Below are 18379 nucleotides of genomic sequence, written 5' to 3' on the forward strand. Positions count from 1 at the left end.
TGTCATAAAGATCAGCCTACAAGCTGAATAAGATCAGCCCACAAGTTGTGCTATTGGTGCATGTTATACACTGTCATACGACTTGGGTAGTTTCTGCTATGTGCAAACAGGATAGAGTTTTGGGAATCTTTGCTGTTACATGAATCAGATTGCAATGACCTGCGTAAAGATCTGATGTGAGTATAACACTGATAAAATGCAAATTGATTTTTCCTGTATTTCTGGCTGATAGATTGAGGGTTTTTTCCTCGATTCTTAAAATTTACTTAATTTATTTTCAAATTATTACTGGGATACAGAATCTGATTGTGAATGAAAGACTGGATAAGTTCCAGATCTTAAAACACAGGTCCATAAATTTCTAACCCTGATGTTTTTAGAAGTTGAAACTCTCTTACAACTCTATCTTCTCTCATAGGCAAAGGCAGAGGAGTGGTGCTGGTGAGCCTCTTCAGCTTGTACATGAGGATGTAGCTCTTAGTAAATATTTCATCCTGAATTTCAGGGAGGATTTGAATGGAGAAGAAAACCTCTGTATATATTTGTATCTATGTATTCCTATTTACTTTCTTTCAGTTGTTACTAACATACTACCTGCAGGTTGTTTTGATTGTACAGCAAGTCTGGAGACTTTCACCTTCTGCATTCCAGAAAAAGCATAGGCTATTAAGAGAAGTTCTTGTGCCTCTCTAAGAAGTCTTTCTTTCTGTAGAAGCTAGAGATACAAAAGAAAATTTGCAGTGTATCATGCCAAAATGTCAGTCTGTATTCAGTAATGCTGCTAAGAGTGGAAAGGCTCTGAGAAGTTCTATGATATACAGAACTGCTTTTTAAATGTAACAAAATTTCACCCCAATTCTATCCTAGTATCTACAGAAAAAAAAAAAAATTCAGCTGTATTAGAATGATTATATTTGTCATGGAACAAAAAACTAACAGTGGAAAATATTCAACAGGTGACAGTTAAACAACGCAGGGAAAGTGAGAATTCGCAGATAATGTGAGCAAAGGAGGAAGTGAGATATTCTATATCTTCATCTGAAGGCTGAAGGAAGATGGAGAGCAGACTGAAATTATGCAAATAGGCTGTCACGTGTAAACATCAGGGACAAACCAATTGTCCCAACAATAAATTGTCCGTGTGGTGAGGTGGGCAATAAGGGACTGCAACAAGTGTGCAAAAGACAAGAAGAATGGCAGGTGAGGTGGTATTTGGATAGGGCAGGTTTGAGAAAATAAGAACAAGAGATTATGTCCACAAAATATACTGAGACAGGCTGAAGAAATGGCCTTTGAACAAATTTTAATATGCATGGTTAGGATTTTTTATTAAATTCCTGAAATAGAAAAAAAGTACCTTCTTTCTGATGGTGAGATACAGAACAGTTGTAGTTTGTATGAGTATCTAATGCTTGTTTTTAGTTTATTCTCTTGTTTATTTTCTGACCTAGTATTTTTAAACTTTTTTCTTTAATTTTTTTGTTTCTTTATTTTTTTTAAAGTAGATCCTTCCACAGAAAGTAAAATCAGTTTAGCCATTTCATGAAGATGTCAAAAAGTTGTGTCTTTTTGCACATGTGAGAGTGTTGGAGGAAAGCTGTTGAAAAAACTTGCTTCCATGCAAGTTTTTGCAAAATGTACAGAAGGCAGGGGAGTTGCAGTAACAGAAAAAGACAAAAGAAACTGTGACTAGGACTATATAATCTTTTGCTGTGTACATAGGTGCATGAGAAGATAGTCTCTTTGAGCAAAATAACTCCATTTCACACAAGGAGAGTCAAATGGAGCCAAGTCAGATGCCTGTTAACACAGCTTGATTGCTTTTGATTAAGATGAGTTTGTAATTTTGGATTATTTCCAGAAAGCACTGTCCTGTGCTTAGTATGGGTACTAGCTTTGCAGTACAATAAGACAGAGAGTGCAGAGGAGCGGGATTAGGAAAAGCATAGTCATTAGGAAAACATAGCTGATCTAGGCTCACTAATGTTGCAGAGTCTGTCAGCAGAGGAGCAAAAACATTGAATGTAGGAGTGAACAGATCAACTGCAATATTTGTATTTCAAATCTGTAACAAAGTCTACCAGCTCAGGATGTCTCAGTTTGCAAGACCGCTAGCAAAACCTTATTTGCAGAAGTGTACAAGGCAGTTTGTGTGGAGGTGAGCGCAGGCCAACTGGCCAGCCTGGTGACATTTCCATCCTCCCAGCTCCCAGCCATGGAGTTCAATGTCCCCACTTCTCTGTGTGCTGTAAAAACACAATGTCCCCACTTCTCTCTGTGCTGTATTTTACCTGCTACAACCCAGCAGGATCACATCAAAAGTGCTGCCAATGGGACACCTTGGTCTCAGGGAAATACGATTCAAAGAAGGGTCTGTCTACCATCGCCACTTGAAAAGAACCAGGTACCCCTTCCTTAGTCCTTTAATAGTTTGGTATTCCAGAGTGAAATCTGAGAGATTATTGTGAACTTCTGTGTTGATTTGACTCCTGCTTTAAACCTGGAGGAAAGCCAGTGTGCTTGAAAGCTTGTTTAGCTTTGCCAGCTGGTCTGATTATTCTAGTGGAAGCTATGGGTCTAAAAAGCTCACCTTGCTTAATGCTGCTAAATTTCATTACGTAGACACCAAATGTGTTTACTGTTCCAAATCATCCATTTGCTAGAAAACAAATATTTTAATAGCTGAAACAATGTTTCTGGGAAAGTGTTTCCCATGATTTATTAGACTATAAGGTCCCTGTGTCAGTCACTGTGTCTCTGGTTTTTTGTTTAGTGAACAGCACAGATTCTCGGGATATTCAGGATCCTTTGTTAAACTTGTGTTGAGAATGATCATAGAACTACACAACCATAGAATGATTTGAGTTGGAAGGAAACTTTAAAGGTGATCTACTCCAACCCCCCTGCCATGTGCAGGAGCAATCATAGTAAGGGTACTAATCAAAGGTAGAGGATCTTACATTAAGATGCTTCTTTTGCTTAAGAAAAGCATTATGACCTTTCATGGATGAAAACAGTAGGATTTAATTTACATTACTCAGATGCCGGTTTCAACCGTTATTACAGAGGAGTAGATTGCAAAATATTCCGTAATCTTCATGTTCCTTTGCTTAAAATACTTGTAAACTTAACATTGTGAACATTGTGAGAGTTGTCACTAATGCCAAATCAGTCCTTACTCTTACCACCAGACTGGTGCGAACCTCAGTTCCCAACGCACTGTGGTGAAAACACACAGGAGTGTTTTCTGAAAATAGGATCCAGTAAATAAAAATAAACACATACCAAAGAGGTCTATATAAGCACAGCTACTTAAATGAGCCACCCAAGCTTTTGCTCAAGAGCTCGACAGTTTAAGCATGTAGCAGACTGATGTTCATATTTTGCCACCTGTTTCAGTTCCTGAGAGCATCCTTGTAACATCCAGTCAAGATAAGCACCTTTTCACTTCTGTCTGTAGAATGGAATAAAGTCTATACAGTATTTTGAAAATTTAATCATATAGTTGTATGGAGCTTAGAGCTTGTACAGTTTGAAATGGGAGTCTAAATTTTCCAAAGGAACAAGAAGTATCCTTCTCACTCCTTAGAGAAGGATTTTGGACTACCACTAAAGATTTTGTACGAAGTAAGGCCAAAAATTACCCAATTTTTTTTAGGTAAGTGTTATAAACCCTCTGGATTAGAGAGCTGGGACCAGGGTTAAAGCTACAGGCATGATCAACTGAATGAATCAAGAGGAGAAAAAGAATACTTAGTATAATTTCCATCTTTGATGGAACTTCAGCAATTTATTATCATTACCATCTGGATTTCAGTCAGCATTCACTAAGAAAATTTACCATAATATATTGCTTGTGGCCCAATGAAGTCAAATATGGGTTTCAACTTTGTACTTTCAGTAAAAGCAAAAAAGCTGTACAAAAAGAAAATATTATATTCCTCATTTTCCCTGATCATTGTCATACTTTTGTTTTCATTGACACGTTCAAACTTTTTGTCTTGGGCCCCAAATCTTCACTGAAACTATTACAACTCTTAAAAAGCCATGATGATCTTTAGATATTTGATGTGATGCTTTTTACCACCTCAATTATCCAATGTTTTTGCAACTTAACTCTCATAATCACAGAGCTTTGTGTGATAACTTGCTTTTTCTTCTGCAGATTGGTCTGGGAAATCAATTTACAGACTCCATCTGAATTGCTCTTGAAATGTCATGCTACTTCATACTGTTCTCAGAAGTGTATTTTCCTCACTTTGCTGTAAGACGCATTAAGTAATAATTTTTATGGCACGGTGTTCCTTCTTTTATCTCTGTGAATTTGTAACAAGCATATGATGGATACATTTTAGAAGTGGCCTTTTTCTTAACAGAAAAACAAAGGACTTTTGCATAAGCTTAGGATAAGTTAGGATAGTTGTGTACAAGGACTGTTGAAGAGCAGGGCATGACATATGTTTTATCAAGAGTAGGGAGAACATGAGGGCTATTCTGCAACATCAGGAATGGTTGGTAGTGCAAGCTCAGAAGAAATCACCCTCTAGATGCTGGTGCAGGCTTTTCTATGGAAGTGTGTCAGAGCCACATGATGAAGTTGCATGGGTAAATTGCACTGAGATTGCACAACAGCTTTGATGTCTGCTTGTGAGATTATGGAAATAAAGAAGGATGCCTTCTAATACAGATCCTTGCTGACAAATCCTTGATCTTTCTAATACACATCTGTGCTAATAGATCTTTGATCTTTTTAATACAGATCCTTCCTCCTTCCCACAAGCATTCTATGACTGCTTTCAGTACCCCAAGTTAAAATGTTCTAATATTTGGTTTCTTTTCTGTATTTATATTATGTGTAATGCTTTTCTAAAACTAATCCCTCTGGTCAGACAAGATTTTCTTGATATGTAATAATTATGATTATCTGCTGGGGCAGATTGTGTATCTTCTTATTTTTACTATCAGTAATATGTGTGTTTTTTAAAATACTATCTCCTACATTAAAAAATAAATATCTCTGCATTTTCAATGTACTGTAGATGATAAAAAGAGAGCAGAATACCTAAAATGTCTCACATAAGATTAATCCAAGGATCTAAATATTGATGAGAAATAGTTTCATTCTTCATTCAGTTCTTTCCCTTATGTCCATCTTCTAATAGGTAAGCTGTGTGGAGAAGTGAGTGTAGTAGGAGACTAAGGATGGTAAATAGTAACAGTCTTTACTTCTGCATCTGGAATATAGAGATACTGATGGTGTTTATTATCTCCTTTCTCACACAGCCATAGTAATTATGATTCATCATGTAATAAATGCCTCTGATAAAGGTAACTAGCTTTCATTTACATATAGTAAGTCTGCTCACAGTAGTTTGAATATAAACCTTTATTTGTTACATGACATCAAAAAGTCCCATAATTTTGGCTGCTAATTTGCTAAGCTGTGAGCCTTGCTTTCCAAGATACTGAAGCTCAAGGGTAGAAACAATGAGAGAAATGCAGCACCTGAGAAAATTGGAACCAGAATGTTTCAAGCTGAGCCCACAAAAGAATAGGGAAGTAAAATAAAACCCCTCCTCCAGTAAGTCTAGCTCTGGGGAAGTCTAAAATTGCTCCTTCTCTTCTTTACTTCCTTGTAGCTTATTTCTGGATCTTCACTATTTCTTTTCAGATTATACTACATGTTAACAAGCTTTATTCGAAGTAATTCTTCTGTCTTTTCTATTATCTCATTAGTTTTGTTATGATTTTTGCCTCTGGTGCTTCTTTGTTGTTTGGTGTTTTTCCTCTTTTTTTTAGTTATGTTGATCTGTATACAATAGTATGAAAAATATGTGATAGTCTGCTTGCTACTGGAACACAAATACATTCACTCAAAAACTGTACTTTCTCCTTTTGCATTATTCCAGGGATGATGGTTTACTATCGGTAATACAAGGCAATTTGTACACATCAGACATTGCCATAAGTAAAATGAAAGAATAGCAGCAGTAAGTCTTCATTCTAATCCTTTCTGAAGCAAACTTCAATTAGGCAATAGGAAACTGCAAAATACCCCATGCAAGGCAAAGCTGAAACAAAAGCAGGGTTAAAAATCTTGTAAACTAGATCATGTGTAAGTACGGACAGTTATAACATCTGCTTGTGTTTGTTCATGAGTCTCTCCTACATGGGCGAAGTCAATTGCAATTGATTATTATTTGTGGATAGTAAAAAATATAAAAGCATTTCCCTGTCAGACTATTTGAAACTGCCTGCAAGCTACAGATCCTGAAAATGTCATGACTGAAGTTGTGGAATTGTTTAATTTCTCTTTATTGCCATTATTTCATTGCCATTGGTTCATGTTCTTTGTGTGTGCATGAGTTGCTCTAATACAGATTTGCCTAGTTTCTGCTGGTAGCCTGGAGTTTATTTCTTTTTTTGCTGTTTATGAGCTGTGATGGATTTTAAAGGCTAGCATGGCTCTGATCTGCCTCAGCAGAAGGTAGCTGATGCATGTTCTAATGCAATTCTACTTTTATTTCAGATCTACCAGAGAAAATGTTCCAAATCCTCACAATACTGTTGCTGGAAACACAGATCTCCATGGTTTCAGGTAAGAGAGAAACTGCTTTTCAGTTCCACTAACAGAACTAATGCAGCTTTTAGTATGTGGGCTTCAGCACCTCCAGCAATTCTTGCATGAATGGTCAGTAATGTCTGGAGCCTCTGCTTTCCATGTTATAGAAGGCACAGGCACTGACTGAGCACAGGACAGGCGTCTGTCACTTTCCAGAGTCAGGGTTCTTTAACATATTGTGTATTGGCAGCTGAGATGTCCAGCATCAGTGGCATGGCTGTGAGAAGGAGAATGACCAAAGCAACCAATGCCCACTGGGAAGTGTGGGATGGCATAAAGTATAATCATTTGTGTTCCCCTGTCCATGCCTGTAGCAGAAGCAGCTCGGCTAAAACCCAGAAGGAGCTTGGCACTTTTTCACATAATTTTCTCCCTTGCTACAGTTGCATGGACTTTTCTTCGCAGTGTCACTACCAACCCTTCCAAGTGCTCCTGAATTGTCTACCGATACACAGCACATCCAATATGAAAGTAGTAACAAAGTATATTGAATGAGGTATTAGAAATAGCCATATCAAGTTCACTTTAAAATAGCAACCTATTGATAACAATATTAATTTCAGATTGGGTGAATGGCTGAGATTATTTTGATATATTTTCTGTAATACTGTTGCACGTATCTGAGAAAATGCGTGAGATCAAATTATACTCACATGGTTCCAGGTTTGTGGAGACTGTAATTGCTACATAGCAATTTTGAGCTATACACATTTATCCAGTGCAACTCCGTTTAACAGGAACTACACTGGTATTCCTTTTTGTAAAGGATAGAGAAATTAGATTTACAATTTCCACAATTAATTGTTGCTTTTACTACAACCTTAGAACATGTAAGAGACCATATCAGAGTCTGATAAAAATGGTCCCTGTGTAACCACTGGCCTAGCCTTAAGTTACTCAAAAAATGCAAAAAAACCCCAAAAACAAACAAAACTCAACACCAAAAACTTGTTCACTCTGACCTCATCTTTCAGATTCTGTAATCAATACAGAATATAGATGATTTGCTATTATTACTATATGGTAAAAATATTAGTGTGAATATGAACAAAAAAATGCTTAAAACTTTTAGTCAAATCAGTAGCCATATACTCCTGACTGTGTGACACAGTTTTGCCCAACTTTAAAAAAAATCAGAACATATTTTGATGAAACAAATGAAACTGTTCTCTTTTCCATACATAGCTTTATTTACAGTTGAAGTTCCTCAACAGCTCTACATTGCGGAGTATGGGAGCAACGTGACTATGGAATGCAGATTCCCTGTGAATGGCTCAGTGGATCTAAGACTTCTGACTGTTGTTTGGGAGCACAAAAGGCAGGGCTTGTTGAAATCAAAAGAAGTGTACACATTCCGCAATGGGAACACACTCCATCCGTCTCAACATCCTGATTACGTAGGAAGAGCATCACTTCTGCACAGTGAACTGGAGCTGGGACGAGCCATCCTCCAGATCACCAATGTTAAGATCACAGATGCAGGATCATACCTTTGTCTCATTGACTACCAGGGCGTGGATTACAAGTACATTGCTTTGGAAGTAAGAGGTGAGTGGTTAAATTAATTGTAATTGTATACTCATTGAGATGTCTCTACTAAATTCCCACAGACTTGTAGAAATTGGTTAATCTGAAGGAATTTGTTGCTAGTGGTCCCACTAAGACTTTGTGCTCAGCCCCCAGCTGAACCAAAACAGTTGTCTTAGTGGTGGCTAGCATTTCAACAGATGAGCTCCTCCCGGGGCACCTGCTGCAGGGGAGGGACACCATCTGTTGTCCTTCTGTCCTTCTTTCCACAGCCTTCTTCTCCAGTGCCACCACCTCCCTCCTCTCCTTTGATCCCCTTGTTGGGCCACCCTCTGGTCATTCCAAAAGGTTTCTCAGAGATGCTCTGATACACTTATGAATCCTGCTGCAATGACCCAAGTGGCAGGGGATTCCCCAGGTGACTGCATTTCCCAGAGCAAGGACACGTGATTTTCCGTGTCCACTGAAGCCAAATGGGCATTAGTAATAAACGTATATGTTATGGAAAGTAAGACAGACTAGATCTTTGAAAGATTTTTGGTGTTTTCCACTAGTTGCATGGCTGTGTGATGCAAGGCAGCATTCATTTCCCACCCAGATATTTAAATAAAAGTATTTATCAAATGCAACATGGACACAGACATTCTTAAGACCCACATCATTTCCTATGAAAAGTCAATTTTTTTCTAATATGATGAAAATATTACACTGTTTATAAGCTATGGTAAAACAAACATGAAATCAGGCTTTCTGAAAATGGCATTTTCCAAATGTGAAAATAAGAGTCCCATAAGATTCCACTTGTCTCTTCTGTCTTAATAAATCATAAATTTAGTGCCAACTGCTGCCCAGCATAAAGTACTGAAGTGTGTTCTTTTGCTGTATGCATGGTAGGGATTGAATAACCCATTTTGCATTGTTCTACAAAACATTCTTCATAATTTCAAATAAGTGTTCCACAGATATAACCAGAGACAATGCATAGGATTAAAAGAAAGCAGGGAAAGTGAAGTGGGAAAATCACTGTTGTTGCATTCAACAATTTCACTCAACAACTTCTCATGCAGCATCTTACAAGAGAATAAATACTCAAGTAATGAGAATACCAGGTGAAGACAAGTTTGTTTTTATGTGCCAGTCAGAAGGCTTTCCTCTGGCAGAGGTTTTCTGGCAAAATGAGAACTTCAATCTCAGCGGATCTGCAAATACCACCTATACACTGACTCCAGATGGTCTCTACAATGTCACCAGCATCCTGACATTCAAACCAAATATGAGTGAGAACTACACGTGTGTCTTCTGGAATAAAGAACTGAATGGAGAAACTTCAGCTCACTTTTCCACTTTAGGTTCGTATGACCTTGAACTTGTTCATGGCACTGTTCATACATACATCATGTGCTATGCTCCATCACTGGAGTTCAGTTCCAGAAATCAGTGTAATATTGATTCTTGGTAAACTGAACAAGTCAGTATTATTTTTGTCTTTGAAGTCTCAGCTAGCTTCCACTCCAACAAGCCAGTCTGTATTTTTCTGTATATTTTAATTTTAGAGTAGCTTTCTTTATTTTCCTGCCAATACAGAGGGAATTTTTTCAGCTGCATGGGCATTTTCCCTGATAGTCTCCTACTTAATTGTTCTGTCTAGCTGTCTACCTTGATTTCAGCAAGGCTTTTGACACTGTCACCCCTAATATCCTCATGGCTAAGCTCAGGAAATGTGGGTTAGATGAACAGGATCAAGAACTGGTAAATTACAGAGTCCACAAGGTCATGATCAGAGGAATAGAATCCAGATGGAAGCCTGCTGTCAGTGGCATTCCCTAAGGATCAATACTGGGTCCAGTCTTATTCAATTTATCAACAACCCAGATAAAGGAATCAAAGGCACTCTCCACAGGTTTGCTGGTGACACTAAACTGGCTGACCCACCTGAAAGCTCTGCTGCCATTCCACAGACCTTGATTAGCTGGAGGGCTGGGCAGAGAGAAATCTAGTGAGGTTGAATGGAGTCTAAGGTCCTGCACCTGGAGAGGAATTGCCTCATGTGCCAGCACAGGCTGGGGCTGACATCTGCGAAGTGGTTCTGCAGAGAAGGACCTAGGAATCCTGGCACACAAAGAGCTCTCCATGAGCCAGCCAAGAAAGCTAATGGTATCCTGGGGCACATTAGGAAGGACATTGCCAGCAGGTTGAGGCAGATGAACCTGCCCCTTTACTCAGCAGTAGTGAGGCCACATCTGGAGTGCTGTGCCCAGTGCTGTGCCCAGTTCTGGGGTCCTCAGGACACGAGAGAGAGAAGGTACTGGAGAGGGTTCACCAATGGCCACAAGGATGATGAGGGGTCTGAAGCATCTCTCTTATGAGGAGACACTGTTTAGTGTCTTCTTCTTGGAGAAGACTGAGAGGAGGTCTCATCAATATATAGAAATATTTCAAAGGCAGATGCCAATAGGATGGTGACAGACTCAAACGCCATACAAATGAAAGATTTGACTGGCTTTTTTAAAGGTTTTTCACAGTAATAATTCAGACCAAATTATTTGTATTATGAGTGTAAATCACTATGTTGATAAATTTTAAAAATCCTTTGTTCAGTCAGTGCAAGACTTTGGAGAAACAGAACCAATAACTTGATAAACAATGCCTGGTTTGTAAATTATAAATTTACTCTCCTTTAATGTTTTTAACAGCTTTAATGAGTACACAGTATAGTGGACAAAAATTCCTGATCTCTTTAATCATCCCCACATGTGTGACTGTAGCTGTCCTTCTCTCTGCACTAATAATATTTCAGAAGAGAAAATCATTCAAGAATGAGCAACCCAAAAAAGGTACATTTTACTTCAGATGGTGAAACCTTTCACTATTTCTTTACTTTTTCCTGTAAACAACCTTGAGGAAATTTCAATAAGGCACACTTGCATTACTTCAGTCACATTTTTTTTTCTAAATGACAAGAGGGTAGAATATGAGGTCTTGGATAATTGGAGTTGGGTTTTATTTTCCTCATTGTGTTAGGTATGTGAGACAAGGTGTATGGAAAGATACATTTTTTAAGCTGACCAGTTACAGCTGATTCTGTACAGAGCACAAACTTTGCCTTGCGTGAGGACTATAAAAGCATAGTTTGAACAGTGTTTTCTTCATAGCTACAAAGACACTGTGGCTACAGTATATTACACAGAACCTTTATTTTTCAACTCCATTATGGCTCTGCAACTAAAATGGTGTGATACAGGACTATTGCAGTATTTCCTTCCTTGTGTGCATGTGCAGTAGTACAAAACTAATAAAGCAAACAGACTGTTATTCTAGTGTTTTCTTGCACATGAACAGACTCCAGTAAACCAGACTATATGTATTTATAGTCATGAAAGGAGAGTCTTAACATTATGACTTCAGAATTTGATTCAAGTTTTGTAAAGTTTTTGATTCAAGTTTTGTAAAAGAAATGTAGAGAAGTTTATTTATTTGGTATGATTTAATAACAAGTCCGCTTACAGCTCAAAGATTTGTTGAATAGTTATAGTTACAATATAGTTTCTTTCAAATTTAGAAATTTTTACGCTAATTTTGTATATATTTACTTTAACAGGCAGGAAAAGAAAACTGAACCCTAATGCAAAGGATGAGAAAAGTAAGTCATAGGCAATTTTTAAAATTTACATTTACAGATTTTTCTTTCTTACATCTAAAATCTTAAAAAGTATGTAGATTGAAACCTAAATAATGTTACATCAGAATAGAGGGTACTTTTGAGTTTAAATTCTTTCATTCTTGAGTTTTTAAAAATGCAGTTTCTAAAGTTTTGACTTTCTCTTGGGCAATGTAAAAATTTATAAATATTGGTTCCCTTTCACTGAGGTACCAGTACCTTTGATATACAACTCAGCACACACCTCTGTATACTAGCTGGGGTTCTAGTAGTCTTGGCTGAGAAGGATACTCACAGAAAGCTGGCTGTTTTGGATAGCATCAAGATTTGTGGCAATACTCTTATACTTTTAGATCAGGCTACAGGTTTTAACAACAAATGAAATGATACCTCATTTATCTGGAATATCATATCATCTCCTAGGCTACTTCTTGTCTTATGAGAATCTGACTTGCCGAGACATCCAGAAATTTTTACATTTCAGAGGGAAGACAATACCTAAAAAACTGTCAGGATGTATCTAACTGTTCCATACTAAAACTGAACTGAGAAAAAAAAAAAGATATGACCACAGAAAAACCATAAATCAATATGACAAGAAAAGTCTTAATATACCTACTGACATAAATCAATTTTGTTAGCTAGAGAAAACAGTTTGACAGGCTAATGCACTGTGAGGTGAGAGGCTGTGGCCAGTGTTAGGTACAGAGGTACTTGGTTCAGCTGTAATTCCCTTGGTGTCAGAGCAGACCCTCACACAGTGTATTGAGGTCAGCCCTGAGGCTGCCAAGGAGGACAAATGGAGTAATACTGTGATGCAGCTAACCAAGTGAACACAGAGACAACTTAGGGCTTTTCCAAGTACAGGATTTTTTTGAGAATCCACCCATATTTCTCACTGCTAAAAAAAATACATTAAGAAGTCATCAGCTTAAAAAATAAATTTTGTAGTTGAAATGTAGAGATTGGATGAAGAGGGCATGAATTCACTGATTTCTAAATCACCTCAGTTTGTCATGTGTGCATCTTAACTGTACGCATTTGATCCACTGCCATCAGTAGATATTACAATTGAAACAACACTTTCAGAAAGACACCTTCACCTTTCAGAAACCTTGCTGCAGGCAAAGTCTCATTCTTATTTTTCATGTGATAGTGTGAAACTTTAGTGGCATCATGCCATGCACTAATGAACACAAGCTCAAGACAAGCAGCATTCTGGAGAATAGCGTTGGTGCATGTCCGGACATCATTCCAGGGCTTATTGTCTGAGCATAGCTTGGCTTCCCCTGGCTTTTTGTATTACTTTTGTATTTTTCCCCTTTGTAGCCTTTTCTGTGCACTTAGTGAAATGAAGAAATTAAAGGAGACAAGGCCATTCTTTGTGGTTTTACTTCTTCATTTTAATGACAAAAAAACTTTGTCTTACTTGCAACATGCAGTAAGTCAGATGACAAACATTTATATTTCTCAGCACTGGATGTTTTTAAGAAACCCTGGAAAGAACCTTTTTTCCATGATGAGTAGGTAGTTGAAGCATAAAGCCACAGATACTTTACCACAGTGCCTTGGAAATGACCCATACAGTCCTGGTTACAGTAACAAGGACTGTTAATGTTACCAGCTTTAACTAACAGCTCAAGCTATATCAGAATTGAATATAAAGGACACTTAAACTCATCACTGAAGTCCCAGTTCTGCACACTTTTAATCACATGCACATATTTACTGACAATCATTACCATGGATGCTCTCTAAACGGATTTCAGTTTTGTTATTTCATTTAAAAGACTGAAAATGAGTGATAGCTTTGTTGTAATAGAAAACTCAGAATTTGGACTACAGATGAAAGACATAATTCTTTCCTCAGAAAAGATTACAGTAGATGTTCCTGTAAATTATAACAGCTTGAAGGAGCCATTGTAACTTCAGCATGATAGTCTCCTGACAACCAGGAGACTGAGCTTTCATTCTTTATCACTTAGTTGTTAAAATCAGGCTTTTTACTTTTAAATCACTGCAGATTTTTAAACTAATACTATTGCATTTTCTTTCTTTAAGGTGATGATTTTAACTCTCAGACTGAGGCTTTATACTTGTCAACTGCCACAGGTTCAAGAGACAGTGGGAGTGTGGGTCTGTGAAAGTTCTTCATCTACATTCCATAATTTGCACTTTTCCCATCAGTTTTTGGGGACTTCAAAGAAAAATTACAGCACTTTAGCCTTAGGACAGAAAGTGGACTAATGGGGATGTATTTACACTGCCGCGATGGAAAGCTCTGCCTCCTCAGATACTGTATCCTCTTGAAGTTACTGAGAACTATGCTGTCACGAAATGTGGTTTACCACTGCGGAGAGGTCAGCTGAGTGCATCTGATACACTTTACTTTTGGACTTACTGTTGCTCAAGGGATTTTTCTTTAAGAATGCCTTTATCAACTGTTCCAGTCTCAGGAATGGTGCTTGGAGTAAAAAACTTGTGGAATTTAAATAAAAGCTGTAAATGCTACCTTTTGTCAATTATCTTTCTGGTGGAAACATCATCACAAGCCCATATCCCAATTCCAAATTTTCTAACACAATAAACTGCATATTACCAGAAGTATCCTCTCGCATCATTGTATGCACTTGTATAGAATTTGTATCATTGCAACAGTTAGAAGATATTTCATATCACAAGAGCAATAAGAGGTTGAAATTAAATCAAAGGATAAATAAATAAAAAAAACCAAACCAACCCAATACTAGCAATACGTCAACGTTATGTTGCATGAGAATTTTAACGTCTATATAAAACCTCACAAGTAAGTCAGGTAAAAAAATATGAACATAAAAAGTTTCAAATTTGAACTGATTATTCAACAGAATTTTCTTTAGGAGGAATTTGGAAGCAAAAGTGAAAATGAAGCTCAGATAGATTTCTACACTGGTTATTTTTAAACAGTAATTTTGCCTTTGTTCAGATGAAGAAGTGAGTCTTTTCCATGTCAGGCTGCTTTTCTTCCTAATACTGGAATGCCAGATTTGGGAAAACATCCAAAATGAAACACCTTTTCCTCTTAGTCAGTCATGCGATAGTGAAGCAAGGGCACTGGGTAAGATCTGTGATATTGTGTTGAAAGACCAGTGGCTTTGGTAAGCTGTGTTTTCTACTAAAATAGATGTAAGAAAGAAAGGTGTTGAAGAAAGGTGTTCACATGGAAGCCACTTCTGCTATGACCTTGCTCTTAGAAGAATTCCACTGATAGAAGTTTTTGCATAGCACTTGCTCTGAATTTGGATGGGAACTGCTTCTCCAGTGTCACTCTGCAGCTATTTATTCCAGCAAAAAGTGGACCTACAGTGCTGCTATGAGACCAGAACATCAGACCCTCTCTTGCTTCACCAGGACAGGTGGTTTTAAAAAGCAAGACTGCCATTGATTTTACTTTGGAGGAGAAAAACTAATCTCTCTCTGACACCATCTGTAATTTAATATCTATGTATTGCACATTTAATTACCCATTTGTAGCCACTGGATTCAGCTGAGACAAATCCAAACTAGGCTTGCGATGTCCTATGTCCTTGCTGACATGGCAAATCTGGCACACGTCAGAGAATCAGAGGCAGCTTCTTAAAGCATTGGTTAGCTTAATATGGAATAGCAGCTTGGGAACTGCCCTGGCTTGCACCATTTGGCAATATTTAAGAGTCAATACATAAGGTCAAGCAATTTCTCTCTGTTCCAGATTTGTACTCTGCTGGGAACTATGAGCCCTTGCTCTTCTGTCAGCCATGGTGAAATCTAACCCACTGTATTCCTGGAAAGAGTTAATTATGCATTTTTCTGTTTATTTTTTCCTCATGAAAATGAAATCAAAGTAATAAAAATGAATTTATGTGGATGGACATAAATACTACACTGCAGTCTTTGCAATTAGTGATTATCATTGTTCCTTGCTGAAATGAAAGTCATCTTGTCATTACTTTATACTGGTGAGTAAACGCTGCCTTGGTGTAAGCAGCAAAGAACAAGTGTGGGTAGCATTTCCTGCCCATTTTTCAGGCAAGGCAAACACTGCCCTGCTTTCCCTCTTACTGGATTGTACACTGAAAGGTTTCACCTGGCATCCCTAGGCAGAGGCAGCTCAGCTTTCCACAACACTCCTATGACCTATCCACTCTATTTCATTATGAATGGAACAATAGCACTGTTCACTGCAATAACTATAAGAATACCTAGAAAAGCATTTTGGCTCATGAGTTTCTATTTTCACCAGCTCTCGCTGGATGCTTATGAAGCTGACTGTCACATCTGAGTATGTGAAAGTTACCTTGTCAGCAGCTTGGCAGTCTATATATGTCTATGAGTTCATGCAAGACTTGTCTTTTACTGTAAACCACTGAGCATATGATACACGTGTGACATGATGAGTCTCTGTTCTTTCTGCTTCACCTACTGTTTTACATGCTGTTATCCCCAAACAGCTGAAGTGAGTTCTCACATACACACTGCCTGCAAAATGTTTGAAGGGTTTGTGTTCTGTTTGTCTGTGGTGTTCTCTCTGTGGTTTTTGTTGTTGTTGTTTTGTTTGTTTGTTGAGTTTTTTAAAAAAATTTTGGTTGTTGGGGTTTTTGTTTGTTTGGTGGTGTTGTTTTTGGTTTTTTTTTTAATAGTTTTGAACTTCACCGTGAGTCATGATGTTGTTAGACCATAAAACTATTAGGTATTTTTAAAGTTTGACTTAATTGTACTGTCATCTGACATTTTTGAATGGCAGAGAGGATACCTTGCATAATAAGATACTGTTACCCTTTCTGATATATACAGCCTCTATTCATCTCCATACATTTTTCTCAACTAGGTGCATGTCATAAGCAATAGCATCTTAGTGTACTGGAAAAAGGTAGGGGTTCAGCTGAAGCCGGTGGAATGTTTGTGAAAACATGTGCAAAGAATTTATTCAGTTGTTTATAGTCACCTAAAACATAGCTCACTGAATTTTAATGATGACCATTTTTCACAAGCAAGTAGAGAGTTTGTTGTCAGTATTGAATTTTTCTGGTATGGCTAAGGAAAATCTACTTTTCCAATCCACTGACCTGCTTTACTATGTATGAGTGAGGTACATGCCATTTTAGCACAGGACCAAATGGCAAACAGGGTGATTAGTCTTTCTGTTAATTCCTCACCTCTGCTATCGACCAGAGATTTTAAGGGCTTACTTCAGCTTTTCAACAACCACAACATTTTCAGTAGCTGTGAACTGCAGCTTGATCTGTGATTAAGAGCATAGAGCAGAATAAGATTAGCTGTTTGTACCAAGTTCACTTTCATACTGGCAGCAGCCTAAACTCCTACTATTTTCTTGATTCCCATTACCACAGACATGTCTGAAAGCAACTGCTAACATCAAGAAGGTTAATATCTCTGGAAGAAGACTGAAGCAGAAGAGATATTCTAGTAGCCAATTGAAATGCCTTACAAGACTTAAGTCTGCATCCTAGAAAACCAGCAGCTGATTCTGACTATGGGAGCAATTGGAAATGCCTTTTAGAATTTTGAACATCAAGAAACCCCTATTCTTTCTTAAGAAATACTGCAGTCATCTTTTCTTAGAGAATTTCTTTCATCTGACAGAACATACAGTTTACCACCAAAACCAATACTTACCTACTCCACAAAATAGTTACAGAGATAGGTTTTACAAACCACCTCTATACAGTGAGGGTCACTGTTACAGGAATAAGTCCAACTTGTCTTTTACTTCTGTGGGGATGGGGATCAACTAAGCAATCTTAGAAGTCCCTTCTAACCCAAAATGACCTTTGACTGTAAACTTGTTACTCAAATTACCTTCCACATCCTTTGTAATTATCTGATTTTTCTTTTACTCTGATGAACACGTGGCCTTAAATATAGCCTTAGATCAATGACTACGATGTGGTTCAACAAGATATCCTGGTTCTCCTCACCATATGTCAAGCATGCTGTATAATACTTTTTTATAGCCAGTGCTTGTTAATATTTCACTCGAACTCAATACACGGTAAAAAGTAGCTGAAACAGGTAAGTGCACCGTACAAATATTGTTAAAAGCTGACTTTAATGAACTACTGAGTTCACTTCTGGGTTTATTTTCAATGCAATTTTCAGCAGCTAATGTTTGTTTACTCACAAGCACATTTCCTTAATGGGCTTTTCCAAGTGAGAAGTGAAACATCTTTTATGCAAAGTCTGTGTTAGAAACCACTTGACATAAAGAATGATGCAGTAGAAATTTGCACAGTGGGCTTAAGCTCATTCCTTACAGGTGTTTTTCAGGCAGTAGGGTGAGCTGATTACCTGAGTCTCTGCTGGTGAAGGCGGTGCTTTCACTGGTGAGGGGAGGAACCTATCTAGTAAGAAATCTGGCGTTCTAATCACAACATTGCTAGCAAGAGGATTTCTGTGCTACTGGACAACAGTATTTGTGTAGGAAATTAACCTTTTTCGGGTGATACGATGAACATAATCCTTACAGAAGTAAAATAGATAATTGTCAGTCTTAACTATGCAAACCTGGTGAAACAGAGGCTAGTATCAGTGAA

General features: G+C 37.7%; 1 protein-coding gene across 1 annotated transcript; it reads left to right on the top strand.

The window, feature by feature from the left end:
* Nucleotides 1–122: 122 nt before the first annotated feature.
* LOC135459752 (programmed cell death 1 ligand 2-like) lies at nucleotides 123–14600 on the top strand. The gene is made up of 7 exons (XM_064736065.1): nucleotides 123–176; nucleotides 6530–6598; nucleotides 7808–8170; nucleotides 9217–9498; nucleotides 10843–10983; nucleotides 11748–11789; nucleotides 13869–14600. Exons 2-7 carry the CDS (start codon nucleotides 6544–6546, stop codon nucleotides 13949–13951), a joined length of 966 nt encoding a protein of 321 aa, XP_064592135.1. The 5' UTR covers nucleotides 123–176; nucleotides 6530–6543; the 3' UTR covers nucleotides 13952–14600.
* The last annotated feature ends 3779 nt before the right edge of the window (nucleotides 14601–18379 follow it).

The sequence above is a fragment of the Zonotrichia leucophrys genome, chromosome Z (assembly GCF_028769735.1).
Source record: "Zonotrichia leucophrys gambelii isolate GWCS_2022_RI chromosome Z, RI_Zleu_2.0, whole genome shotgun sequence".
NCBI lineage: Eukaryota > Metazoa > Chordata > Aves > Passeriformes > Passerellidae > Zonotrichia > Zonotrichia leucophrys.